At 42.5% G+C, this 14,960-nt stretch overlaps 1 protein-coding gene across 8 annotated transcripts in view; it reads right to left on the bottom strand.

The window, feature by feature from the left end:
* PPFIA3 (PTPRF interacting protein alpha 3) overlaps nucleotides 1-14,960 on the bottom strand; it is a 715,578-nt gene that overhangs the window by 622,641 nt on the left and 77,977 nt on the right. For all 8 annotated transcript variants that reach the window (XM_073602297.1, XM_073602301.1, XM_073602303.1 and 5 more), the window contains one exon: nucleotides 13,472-14,053. In XM_073602297.1, coding sequence (XP_073458398.1) covers nucleotides 13,472-13,705 — 234 coding nt within the window. In that variant the 5' untranslated portion in view covers nucleotides 13,706-14,053. The remainder of the gene's footprint in view (nucleotides 1-13,471; nucleotides 14,054-14,960) is intronic.

The following is a 14,960-nucleotide window of genomic DNA, read 5'->3' as shown; positions in this document are numbered from 1 at the left end:
CCGCGGCCGGCCTTCTACAATCTACAGCCATCCGGCCTCCACAGACATCAAAAGCTGCCCCAAAGCCTACCTGGTAGCCACTGGGCACTGGAGGAGTCCTTCCCTGAGAATATTTAAGTAGATTGGCTGACGGATTGCTTGTTTTCGGGCCGCGGCCGGCCTCACTCCACAGACGCCGGCCGCCATCTTGCGGCCTACGAGACACACAGAATCCCCGGTCTCGGGTGCCGCGGAGGGCGATCGGGGGCCCTGGGGCCGGGAGGGCTGTATCCGGAGCGGAGGGGACACCAGACAAGGCAGAGAAAGCAGGCACTGGATGCTTGCGGCAGGCCCGAGGCCTGTGAGGCCCCCAGCATCACCGCATCTTGGCGCCACGACCGGAGGTAAGGGGGTCATATAATTCACCCTCACTTAAAGTGGCCCCCCCTGGGCATATCTGACAAGTTTATAGCCAGCTCAGACCCATCGCTGACCCCGGTAACACTAGAGACTTCCAGTGACGGCCGCCATCTTACCATCTTGCGGCCTAGCTTACAAGACGGGCCCGCACTATCAGAAACTGTGCCCTGGCTAGACGGTGCTCTCCCCCTTGAACCCATACGGTGTCCCAGCCTTGCGCCCATGTTAATAGGGTGACACCGCTGCTCCCGCAGGCCTGGTCACCCTCCCCAGTCCCCCTCATCTCCGTGGAAGATAGGTTTTGATGGAGAGAGACTAACTATGGATGGCTGAAGACCCGCACCCCTGAGTCCCGTGCTATCCCGACAGCTACAGGCTATTTACATAGCATAGCACACCCACATAATACATGGCGGCAGCTAGCTCACACTCCACGGAGCTTACCGACCCCCAACAAGGCACCATACAGAGGTATCTACTTAGAACTACGCCGATTGATCCCCGAACTCCCAAAGACAAGATGGCACCCGGCCGCAACCCGGGGAAGACCAAGCCTCCCGCCTCAGCAGCAGCTCACACGGCAGAGGACAATAATGAGAGACTTCAGAATTCTACGGGAGAGCCCTCAGCCTCCTCCACAAGGTCAGTCTCATCGTCCGACACAGGCACCGGGGAATCCCAGTCTGCTACGCATCCCCTATCAGGAGAACCCATTAGATCGGAAGCTGCTGCCCTCCTCTCTGCCTTCAGAATGGATTTCGAATCCTGGGCAAGCAAAATGGAAGATTCCCTCCACGTGGAGCTGAACGCCCTGAGGCAACAAGTCACAGCTAACGAGGAAGCAGTATCGGTCTTAACCACGGCTCAGGATGACCACGAGGCACGTATAACAGCCCTTGAATCCTCATCCGCGACACATCTTAGGCGCATACGTCACCAGCAACTCCGCATAGAAGACAGCGAAAATCGCAGTCGCAGAAATAACATTAGACTGCAAGGCATACCGGAGGCAACATCTGGAGCAGAATTGAAACCCACTGTCATAACTATCCTCAATAAAGCACTGGGAAGAGAGGCAACATCACCAATTGAACTGGATCGTGTTCACAGAGTAGGAGGACCAGGGGGGGCCCGAGATGGTCGCCCCCGCGATGTTCTATGTCGGGTCCACTATTACACTTTAAAAGAAGAGATCATGCGAAAGGCATGGAACTTGGGTCCTGTTGACTTCTTTGGTGCCCCTATTCACCTATACCCTGACTTATCTCGCAATACGCTGTATATGCGTAGAGTGGTGCGCCCTCTACTTGACCTTATACGGCAAGCTGGAGCTACCTATACATGGGGTCACCCCTTCAGCATCAAGGTGACACGGGGCGGCAACAGGTTTACGCTCTCTGATCCAGACCAACTGCCCGACTTTTTCCTCTTTATCGAACAAGATCCAGTGGAAGTTTTGAACTGGTTAGACCCTCCAGAGGATAGATCAGGCCAGGTGGGACTTGGTCCACTTCCACAGCGCCGCAGACGTCCTAGGTCCGGATCAGTTTCCTCTGGCCCAGGGATAAGAAGACCTACTTCCCCAGAAGATTAACTCAACAGTTAATTAGAGACTGATGGCTTGTTTTGTCTCCACTGGTTCTTTCCCTGCTCTTTGCCAATTTATAATTTGGCTGGGGTTCGGGTGAGAACATAGATTGGAGTCAATCTTATGCCTCTCATTATGAAGAGCGTCAGGTAATGCGAATGTCTACCAATGCTATGTTTTTGTGTTTTTCTTTTTTCCTTTTTATCTGACGTTTTTCTAAAGATGTTTTGCATTGTCTCAGATTGATTCCTCTCACCTTCCCATGATGATATATGCAGTGGGGGAGGTGTAGCGGGAGTGGGGGGATACCTTCCTCGGAGGGGGGTTTGGTACCCGGTTTTACTCGGTCTCTGCTACAGAGAATATAGGGTTTAAAGGACGTTACACATGGAGCAGAGGATTGCCCCCATGGAGGGATCCCCCACTCTCCCTGCCCTCCATATACCCACCCAATTGTCTTGGCGCAATAACTTTCTTTATATACATGAGACAATGCAATAGTTTTATATATACCTCAGGGTTACTTATTTAAATCCAATGCACACACTTGGTTGATTGTTATCATTTGTTGTGGTTAAGCTGCCTTATGCCCCACACTCGTTTTAAATATCAAGTGTGCCACACATACTACTTGCATGCCTGATATGCTGTCGGGAACACGGCTCAGACCCATTCATCTCGACTTTTCCCCCACAATAGGACAGGCACGGTTTGTGCCTAAAACGTGAATTTTCACGCAGTGTTCTGCGTTCGCGGACACATTAGTTTTCCAGACACATCTTTTTAGGTGTCTTTTCATTTATATCGTATTTCTTCCATTATCCTCACGCTCCTTTCATTTTTCTTCCTCCCCTCCCTCTCTTCCCCTCCTTTGTCTGTTTATCTTTTTCTTCATCTCTTCTTTCTTTTTCTTTCCTGCTCCCTATACCTTTCCTCCATATCTTAATACTTTCTCCCTTTTACAGCTTTTGGCACTCCAGCATGGCTCACACGGTGACTTTGCGCCCACACCTGAAACTTTGTTCGTATAATGTAAACGGACTTAACATAGCGTCGAAACGTGGGCAAATTCTATATCAGATGCACAAAAGACAGGTCAGCATACTCTTGCTGCAGGAGACCCACTTCCATTCTGACTCCACTCCTTCCTGCTCCAATAGATATTTCAATAGATGGATACACAGTACCAACCCGACACAAAAATCTAAAGGAGTATCTATTGCGTTTCAGAAAACACTCCCTATTGAGCTGCTTGATCAGGTGACGGACCCCCAAGGCAGGTATGTCTTTGTAAAAATGTTATTATGGGGGACTAAATTTACAATTGCCAACGTATACTTGCCTAACACACACCAAGTCCCATCAGCCTTGCAATACCTAAAGATTTTGGCGGGTTTCACGGAGGGCAAGCTCATACTCGGAGGGGACTTCAACACTCCCCTGGATCCACTTTTGGATTCATCGACATCCCGTTCGTCTATATCCTTTCCAAAAATACGGGCCCTAAAACGTACCATCTACAATATGCATCTCATAGACGTATGGCGAATACTGTACCCGGACTCACGAAACTACACACACTTCTCCAACATCCACCAATCATACAGTCGTATAGATTATTTTTTAGTCGAGCACGGCTGCTTGGATTGGTCCCCCAATTGTGAAATAGACCCTATGGTTTGGTCCGACCACTCACCCATATTCCTGACGCTTACAATCCCCTCTACACCAATAAAAGAATGGACATGGAGGTTAAATGACTCTCTCTTGACTGAACCAGGGTTTGAAACACAGATAGCAGAGACGATATCAAACTTTTTCACAGATCACACATCTGATGACACCTCACCACCCATGAAATGGGAAGCATTGAAGGCGGTATTACGGGGTAGGTTTATTCAGATGGGTGCTCGCATGAAAAAAGAACGTTCAACTGCGATAGTTACGGCAGTACATAAGCTAAGGACACTAGAAACTACTCATAAACGCTCCCCGACGGTTGAACTGCTTACGGAGGTTTCTTCTGCTCGCACCCAGCTTAGAGAGTTATATGAGGCATCAGCCCGCACGTTTGCGAACAAACTAGCTTTTCATCAATATAAATTTAGAGATAAATGTGGTAGATCCCTGGCTCGCACCCTCCACACCAAACAACCTAACTCCTTTATACCTCATATACGGGACAGCTCTGGAAAACTGTCTCATCACCTTCCGAGATGGGACAGGTGTTCCGGGACTTTTATCAATCCCTATATAATATACCTGCAGCGAGCTCCACTGATCCTCCCCTCACTACAGCGGAAACACAAGCCTTATACATCGAGCAAACTGCATTACCCACTCTAGATGGCGAGACGATAGAGGACCTTGAGGCCCCGATTTCGGAAGACGAGGTTGCCCGCGCCATTACTTCTACCCCATCTGGTAAAAGCCCGGGTCCTGATGGCTTTACTCCGAAATTCTATAAACAATTTGCTACCCTTCTTACTCCCTTCTTGACAAAAGTATTTAACTCCATCTCTGAACGATCAGTGTTCCCACCACAAACCTTAGAGGCACATATTACCCTCATCCCCAAACCAGACAAAGACCTGAATGTTTGCGCTAATTACCGACCTATTTCGCTAATAGGAGTAGATCTAAAGGTGTACGCAAAAATTTTAGCTAATAGGTTGCAACCATTGTTACCCCGTTTAATACACCTAGATCAGGTTGGCTTTGTGAGTGGAAGGGAGGCGCGTGACAACACCCTAAAAACATTCCTCATTGCTGATTATGCTCGGGCCCACAATATCCCATTGTGCCTTCTCACAGTCGATGCGGAAAAAGCCTTCGACCGTGTCGACTGGCAATTTCTCCGCTTATCATTACAACAACTAGGTCTAGGCCAAAACATGATCTCCAGAATAATGTCCCTCTACACATCTCCTTCCGCTAGGATTAGACTAAACGGCTCCCTATCCCCTAAGTTTACTATACACAACGGAACGCGGCAGGGGTGCCCCTTGTCCCCCATTCTTTATGTAATTGTCATGGAACACCTAGCCATTGCCCTTAGAAACAATCCGGCCATACATGGCGTTAGAGTAGGCCCACTACACACTAAAATTGCCCTATTTGCTGATGATCTACTCATATTTGTAACCCAACCACAAATTTCTCTACCCTCCATTATGCAGGAGTTTCAGAGATATGGAGAGGTTAGTAATTTTAAAGTTAATCTAAATAAGTCAGAAATCCTCAACATTTCACTCCCAACAGCGGTTCTACAACAGCTTACGACTTCCTTCCCTTTTAAGACAAGCTCCACATCTATCCGCTATCTAGGAATCCATATTCCAACAGTCTCATCCCAACTATTCTCCAGCAACTTCACCCCTTTACTTACCAGAACTCAAGCGGATCTGACCACATATGCCTCTAAACAGCTCTCCTGGCTGGGTAGGGTGAATGTCTTGAAGATGGATGTTCTCCCTCGATTCTTATACCTTTTCCAGACCATTCCTATCTATATCCCCACCTCGTTCTTCAAAAGGCTCCGTCAGATCTTCTCTAAATTTATATGGCAGGGACGTCGCCCCAGGATAAAACATGACACAATGATTCTCCCGAAAGTCAGGGGGGGTGCGGGGGTCCCAGATGCCTCTATATACCATAAGGCAGCGGTACTCGTGCGTATAGTGGATTGGTTCCACCACTCTTCCTCCAAACTTTGGGTTCAACTAGAGAAATATCTTAATGAGGCTGATCTTTGCGCCCTGCCATGGACCCCTATGGCTGGGCGTGGGGACGGCTTATTCTCCACTGCTCTTACTCGCCAAACTCTCCAGATTTGGGACCGCATGATCTCAGCGAGTAAATTGTCTAAAATCCAGGGCCCAATGACCCCTCTCTTCAGGACTCCGGCTTTCCCCCCAGCAGCGAACAAGTTAAGATTTGGACCCTGGAGTAGGGATAGCCATAGACGTTTAGCACAGGTCTTACGCGCTGACCCATCCTTGAGAACGGACATACCCTCTCGGACGGAATTAGGGACCTCAACAATGTGGTTACAAAGGGGTCAAATAACGTCATACATACGCACTTTCTCATCCATCTCAGAGATACTGGCCGACCCATCAGACTTTGACGAACTGCTTTTACAACCAGACCCACCAATACATGTAGTATCACTGTTGTATTCCCTACTACTGAACGAATATGCCCCTGACCTTCCAACATATACACAGAAATGGGAAGCGGAGCTGCAACACTCCATCTCCCCCACTGATTGGCAAAAAAGCTTTATCCTAACGCATAGGATTTCCCTGGCAACCAAGAACCAAGAAAAAGGGTTTAAATTATTAACGAGGTGGTACAGATGCCCAGTAGATATTAAAAAGTTTAACCCCTCTTTGACAGACGTGTGTTGGAGATGCCTGTCCTCTAGCGGGACAATGCTTCACATCTGGTGGGCTTGCCCTCCAATCTGGAAACTATGGCAAAAGGTCTTTGATCTTTACAGCAGGCTGATGGCGACATCAATCAAACCCACACCAGAGATAGCCCTATTATCTATACTCCCAGGCCCCCTCAAGTCGATTAAAAAAGATGTACTGCGCCACTTTCTGGCAGCAGTTAGGACAGTGATCCCCCGACATTGGAAAACGACAGATGTGCCTTCCTTGGGAGAATGGGTGGTTGAAGTGGACCAGATAAGAGATCTGGAGCGCCTGTTGGCGGAGGAAGTGGGAAAGGAGGAGCAGTTTACCGCCACCTGGACCTCATGGTCCATGTTTCGCTATTCTGATGAGTTTTCCCTTTGGGTCAGAGATACCCCACCCTTACCCGCCGATTAGCCATGCTGGAGTGCCTGGTGCCTCAGGTACCATCCCACACTTCTACTCACGTTCTTATTTCTGACTTTTTCTGTCTCCTCTTTGTTAAGTACTGAACCGACCACTCACATATATAGTTAAAGATCATATCTTTGGACTAGCTAAATGACTTGATTATCTATAATAGGTGAATAAAAGACTTCTACAGCAGTCTAATTCGTTGAGAGGGAACCCTCAGATAACACCAACCCGCGAAACTACAAGGTTCATTATATGTTGGCCCCCACCCGTATATTATTCCTCTCTTAGAATAAAGATTTCAATATACAATATGATATACCAGTAGTTCACCGAAAGCTGTATGTTAAAATGATCACTCCTGTTTATACATGGGTAAAGTACACCTCACTATTCTATGTATACTATATGTGTTGCCAAACTGTAAAGAATGGTATTTTTCTGTTATATTCTTTGTGTTCTTACTTTTGAAAATAAACTAAGATTGAAAACAGAGTGTCAGAGATGCAGATAATAGATGCAGATAGTAGAAACAGGTAGGAATCTGCAGCACAGTTTGTTAAATTCCCTGCAATGTACATTGATCACTCAGAGGGGAGTTACTCTTAAGCTGGTGACAAAATCAGACGAGCATCTCTTCTCTTCAAATTCACACAACAGAAAAATAACCTTGCAATTCTCCTTTTGTTGGATATTAAGAAAGCTTTGATGCCCTCTCATAGAAATATTTATTTTTCATTAAAAAAATGCAATGCCTAATACCAGAGTTAAAGTATAACTAATGGCAAAACTTTTTTTTTTAGTTTTGGATAGAGTGCAGAGGGATTAGAACACTGGTCAGTTTTTAATTGCTGCCTGTGCCCCGTTAGGGAGATTCACCCTCTCTACTTGTTCTGTTTACGATTATCATTGAAAGTGAAAGTAAAAGCAAACCCCAAATTTTGGGTTGTCCCCAGAAAAGTAACAGAGGGGAAATTCTAATGGGGACACTAGTTCCGGTAACCTGGGGGTCCCCAAGGAATTCCCTTATTATACAGAGATTTCCTCTCACTTCCTGTTTGGCTATGAAACAGGAAGTGAAGGGAAATCTCCCTTGCTCTATACAAAATGGGGAAAAAAAAGTTTTACCTATAGTTATTCTTTAAGTCTTTTGACTTCCATATTGTCTGTTCTCAAGCAAGTTCTTCTGCTAGCCTGATGTCAAGCATTTTTTTACTTCTCTCATCCATAATAAGACAAATGTAGTGGGTGCAACGAGGGACATTGCACTACAAAATCCACTGCCAACAGGCTATTATCCTTTATTATTAATATTGTCCACTATCTATTCCCTGTCGCTGTCTAGCTTCAGTGCTGATACTCCAAAATATGTCTCAAAATGGGAAGTCAAACTGGGGTACCATTAAAAAATACAAAATAGAACCTAACCTTTAAATCTAATATAACTTCCTGTTTTCTTTTCTGTTTTCACTTTTCTAAACCTAAAAGAAAATGCTAGAAAACAGATTTGGGGACAATATGGGTCTGTTCCTCATACCAAGAAATAGTTGTAAGGTATGTATATCTAGGTAGTGAACATGCTGACAGGACAGAGTGAGCACTGTCCATAATTATCCATAATAAAAGACAAATGTAGTGGGTGCAACACAATTCGAGGGACATGGCAGTGGATTTATAGCGCAAACAGGCTATTATCCATTATTATTACTATCCACTATCTATTCCCTGTCGCTATTTAGCTTCAGTGCTGATACTCCAAAATATGTCTCAAAATGGGAAGTCAAACTGGGGTACCATTACAGGCGGCAGAAATAGAAACAAATTATAAATGTATGCTACAGTGATATCTGGATCCAGACAGAATCTCTAAAGAGATACCAAATTGCCCCCACGCTGCTTTTGCAGCTGTTATTCCTAGGGAGCATTTGTCCATATTTGATGGACCAGTTCTACATTTTTGGCCATGAGTATTTATTTATACAGTATCAGGTAGGACATTTCTGAAAGACTCCTATTAGGCCCTCTTACATAAAAAACCTGAGGAGAGCCCTAGAGACCAACTTCATCTGTTAACATTTATCTTCACAGCATCTAAAAGTGTTGTAGCATGTGCCTAGAAAACAACCTGCCCTCCTGCTACCAAAATTTGAACAGCCAATGTCATGAGACCATTTATTCATCCTGGGGCAAACACAGTTCTAGCGTGGGGATATGCCTTAGTATGCCCATGTGAATGAGCAGAACTAAACCCATCAATTTACCTGTTTCTAATAACAATTACATTCAAGGCATGTCGTGAATAGCTGTCACAGTTGCTTGTGTTCTCAACCAACTGTTAAGCCACCAAATGGCTGGTTTCATAACTAGTCACATGTGCAGCACCATGACAACTGCAGATCAAACAGACTTTAAGATGGCAGCTTCCTTGGCTGTAAAGGACAGGAGGGTTCAGTTCTGCTTTCAAAAGTTTTAGCTAATGTTCAGCTTTATTCGTTAGTCAAGTCCATCTAATTCTGCTAGTGCCTGCCTATAAGGTCTCATTCACACGGGTGTACTATAGCACAGGAAAAGAGCCACTGCTCCCAACATTGCATAACACTTTAAAGACCATTTACCATCATACCATACCACAAAATTGCTTTGTTTTATGTATAGGAGAGAGGGGCATTATAGTGTTGCGCAATTTATTATCACCATATGATGTATTAGTTTAATTAGCACATTGATTTTATAGCACTAGGATATCATGTAACATTTGAGTGCTGCACCCTATTTATTCATTTTTGTTGCATAAACACTTACCTAGTTGTTTGACTAAAGGACTGTATCACATTGCAGATATCAGGTTGTGCCAATGTTGTACACCTTAACCATTTTTTTTACATGGAAATATGTTTAAATCATTTTGAAAACAATCAAAAAAACTGAAAAAGAGCTTTGGGCTCCACCTGCTGGCTAGAAAAAAATATTTAAATACTGTATTCACAAGCATTATTTTAAATTTACCCAACCACAAAATAAATACTGTAAAACCAAATTTTGTGTTAAAAATAGATTATGCACACGTAATAAACACTTTAAAAAAAAATACAGAATAGAACCAAACCTTTAAACTCAATATAACTTCCTGTTTTCTTTACTTTTCTTAACCCAAAAGAAAATGCTAGCGAAAACAGATTTGGGGACAATATGCTTCAAACCAAGGAATAGTTGTTATGTATACCTTGGTAGAGAACATGCTGATAGAACAGAGTTAGCACTGTGATCTTAACCGCTTGCTGACCGCAATACACATACTATATATATATATATATATATATATATATATATATATACACATACATACACACACACACACACACACACACACACACACACACACACACACATATATATATATATATATATATATATATATATATATATATATATATATATATATATATATATATATATATATATATATATATATATATATATATATATATATATATATATAGTGGCTTGCGAAAGTATTCAGCCCCCTTGAACTTTTCAACCTTTTGCCACATTGCAGGCTTCAAACATAAAGATATAAAATTTTTATTTTTTGTGAAGAATCACCAACAAGTGGGACACAATTGTGAAGTGGAACGAAATCTTTTGGATTTTTGAAACTTTTTTAACTAATAAAAAAATGAAAAGTGGGGCGTGCAAAATTATTCGGCCCCTTGCGTTAATACTTTGTAGAGCCACCTTTTGCTGCGATTACAGCTGCAAGTCGCTTGGGGTATGTCTCTATCAGTTTTGCACATCGAGAGACTGAAATTCTTGCCCATTCTTCCTTGCAAAACAGCTTGAGCTCAGTGAGGTTGGATGGAGAGCGTTTGTGAACAGCAGTTTTCAGCTCTTTCCACAGATTCTCGATTGGATTCAGGTCTGGACTTTGACTTGGCCATTGTAACACCTGGATAAGTTTATTTGTGAACCATTCCTTTGTAGATTTTGCTGTATGTTTGGGATCATTGTCTTGTTGGAAGATAAATCTCCGTCCCAGTTTCAGGTCTTTTGCAGACTCCAACAGGTTTTCATCCAGAATGGTCCTGTATTTGGCTGCATCCATCTTCCCCTCAATTTTAACCATCTTCCCTGTCCCTGCTGAAGAAAAGCAGGCCCAAACCATGATGCTGCCACCACCATGTTTGACAGTGGGGATGGTGTGTTGAGTGTGATGAGCTGTGTTGCTTTTACGCCAAACATATCGTTTTGCATTGTGGCCAAAAAGTTTGATTTTGGTTTCATTGGACCAGAGCACCTTCTTCCACATGTTTGGTGTGTCTCCCAGGTGGCTTGTGGCAAACTTTAGACGAGACTTTTTATGGATATCTTTGAGAAATGGCTTTCTTCTTGCCACTCTTCCATAAAGGCCAGATTTGTGCAGTGTACGACTGATTGTTGTTCTATGGACAGACTCTCCCACCTCAGCTGTAGTTCTCTGCAGTTCATCCAGAGTGATCATGGGCCTCTTGGCTGCATCTCTGATCAGTCTTCTCCTTGTCTGAGCTGAAAGTTTAGAGGGACAGCCAGGTCTTGGTAGATTTGCAGTGGTCTGATACTCTTTCCATTTCAAAATGATCGCTTGCACAGTGCTCCTTGGGATGTTTAAAGCTTGGGAAATCTTTTTGTATCCAAATCCGGCTTTAAACTTCTCCACAACAGTATTACGGACCTGCCTGGTGTGTTCTTTGGTCTTCATGATGCTCTCTGCGCTTTCAACAGAACCCTGAGACTATCACAGAGCAGGTGCATTTATACAGAGACTTGATTACACACAGGTGGTTTCTATTTATCACCATCAGTCATTTAGGACAACATTGGATCATTCAGAGATCCTCGCTGAACTTCTGGAGTGAGTTTGCTGCACTGAAAGTAAAGGGGCCGAATAATTTTGCACGCACCACTTTTCAGTTTTTTTATTGCTAAAAAAGTTTAAAATATCCAATAGATTTCGTTCCACTTCACAATTGTGTCCCACTTGTTGGTGATTCTTCACAAAAAATTAAAATTTTATATCTTTATGCTTGAAGCCTGAAATGTGGCAAAAGGTTGAAAAGTTCAAGGGGGCCGAATACTTTCGTAAGCCACTGTATGTATATATATATATATATATATATATATATATATATATATATATATATATATATATATATATATATGTATGTATGTATGTATGTATGTATGTATGTATGTATATATATATATATATATATATATATATATATATATATATATATATATATATATATATATATATATATATATATATATATATATATATATATATATATATACACACACACACACACACATTTGTGTGTGTGCGGTTTTCAAGTGGTTTACCAGGATTATGGCTGAGGATATTAGCCATAACCCCAATACTGTTGTGCCACTGGAACGGTTTCTGAAGTGGCAGGAGGGGGGAGGACGTACCTCCTCCTGCCACTCGCCGATGTTTCTCTGACGTACCGTTTCTGTCGGTTCGTCCGAGAAACGATCCAGCGGTGCAGCCGGCTGCTACCATAGGCAATCAAACAGGTAATACACTTTGATCGACTCTATGGCCTTGGAGGACCGAAGCAACATAATGACGTCACTTCTGGTCCAGGCTGGAAGAAAATACATATTTATTTTTTTGAAGAGAAAGATACAATTTTTTTTTTTATCTCTTGCTTTTAAAAAGGTAAAGCAGAGATTTGTTTTTGACCCAAGATCTCTCCATAAAGAGGACCTGTCATTCTTATTTCTATTACAAGGGATGTTTACATTACAATAAAAGTGATCCAAAAAAACAATTAAAAGGACAGTGTAAAAATAAAGAATAAAAAGTAAAATAAATAATACATTTTTTTTTTAAAGCGCCCCCTTTCCTCCGTGCTCGCGCGCAAAAGCGAGCGCATACCTAAGTCGTGCACACATAAACGATACTTGAACCACACGTGTAAGGTATCTGCGCAAATGTTAGGGCGAGAGCAATAATTCTAGTGCTAGACCTCCTCTGTAACTCTAAACAGGTAACCTGTAAAGGTGTTTAAAGCGTCGCCTATGGAGATTTTTAAGTAGCATCGTTTTTCGCTATTCCAGGAGTGTGCACAATTTTAAAGCGTGACAGGTTAGGTATCTATTTACTCACTGTAACATCGCCTTTCACATTATACAAAAAAATCGAGGCAACTATTGTGTTTTTTTTTTAATTCATTAAAATGTATTTTTTCCAAAAAAATTGCAAAACCGCTGCACAAATACCGCGTGACATACAAATTGTAATGATCGCCATTGTATTCCCTAGGGTCTCTGCTTAAAAAAAAAAAAAAAAAAGTTTGGGAGTTATAAGTCATTTTCTAGCACAAAATACTGATTTAAACTTGTAAACAAAAATGCCAGAAAAAAGCCTGGTCAGCAAGTGGTTAATCTGTCTAGCAGAGTATATAGAACACATGACTGGCTGAACAAAATTCCTTTTGCAGAGAACAGTCATCCTATGTGCATTTTAACTGTGCATTTAGTTCCTTGTCTAGAGTTTAGCATTAAGGAGAAACCTTCATTTTGCTCACTTAGGACCCTGACCCAATTGAATTGGCAAGTGTCTGAGTCTCTTTAAAAAGTATCTTACCTGTGGAAGGGCGATGTTAAGTTGTCTCTGAAGTGACTCTTTTTCATGACCCAATTCCCGTAAGCGCAGCTGTGCTGTGGCCAAGCTCTCCTGTGTCTCCCGGAGAGTCTCCAGCAGTCGTTCCCTCTCATTTAACATGTTGACCATAAGTTGTTCAAAGTTAGCATCGTCTGAGCCGTAAGTGGAGCCCCGGCGGTTGTCCTCATTAATGGTGGGCATAACTTCACACATCATCTTGAAAGTTTGAGGTTACAAAACACACCAGAAAAAAAAATATATAAGGCACCAGGGAAGGGGGAAAATGCCAGTAATAACACGCACAAATCCAATCAAGTCAGACAGGTGGGACGTGGACACAGTGGAGGAGCAGATCCACGTATTTTATCTCAGTGATGATGTTGTAGAGGTCAACGTTCACATGAAGGCTAAGTGAAGTGCCCAAGTCTGGGCATCTTTTACAGGCAGGAAGTTCCTTCAAAGCAGGCCACACTGTGATAGGTGCTGATGTAGGACAAGAATTCAGGATTCCACTTGTAACAGTCACAGTTCATTTAAACTAGAACATGTGTAGTTTAACAGCACCTAAAAAAGAAAAAAATAGTTCAGATACATGTTAAACACATGACCCAAAAATATTTAGTAATACATAAAAAAATGATAGCCACACTCCAGAATTCAATCCTATAGTAAAGCTTTATTAAACCAAAACTCCTTATAAAGCAATCCTCTGGACACATTTCACTATGCTTAATGCAGAACTTTAGGCAAAAAAAAAAATGGAATTTTGACTTATTTTAAAATCTTTTTTTTTTTCACGTATAATAAAAGGACACAGTATGAAGTGTTCATTCTTTATCTGAAATTAGAGGCTTGTAACTTCTGGATACAATGTTTTGGACCCAAATGTCCCAGGACTGGATGGCTGCATGGACCAACAGACATAATCCCATTCTCACAAATAGGGACGCCCCCTCGTGAGGAGAACTTGCTCTTGGATTTGAAGGAGTTAGGCTCGATTCACACCTATGCATGTTGCTTTTGAGCGTTTTTGGAGGTTTTTTTTTCATGCTTGCCACGTTTTTGAGCCGCGTTTTTGCGGCGTTTTTGCCGCGATTTGCGTTTTGCGTTTTTTTTTTTTTTTTTCATTTTTTTTTACAGTCTTAAAAAAAAATTACAAAAAATAAAAAAAATAAAAAAAAAAAAAAACGGCAAAAACGCACCAAAAACGCATCAAAAACGCTGCAAAAACGCAGCACTTGCGTTTTTGATGCTTGTCCATTGAAAACCATTACATGCAAAACGCTGCTTTTTGCATGAAAAAAAGTCCCCGACCCTTTCCAAAAACGCTGAGATACAAAAAAGCATTGATGTGAACATGTTCCATAGGAACCCATGTTAAAAAATTCCCGTGCATTTCTGCAAAATGCAAAATGCATCAAAAAACGCGCTAGTGTGAATGGGGCCTTAAGGGACCTTACGGACCGAATTC

Source organism: Aquarana catesbeiana, linkage group LG10 (assembly GCF_042186555.1).
Source record: "Aquarana catesbeiana isolate 2022-GZ linkage group LG10, ASM4218655v1, whole genome shotgun sequence".
NCBI lineage: Eukaryota > Metazoa > Chordata > Amphibia > Anura > Ranidae > Aquarana > Aquarana catesbeiana.
This window is presented reverse-complemented; position numbering and strand designations above follow the sequence as displayed.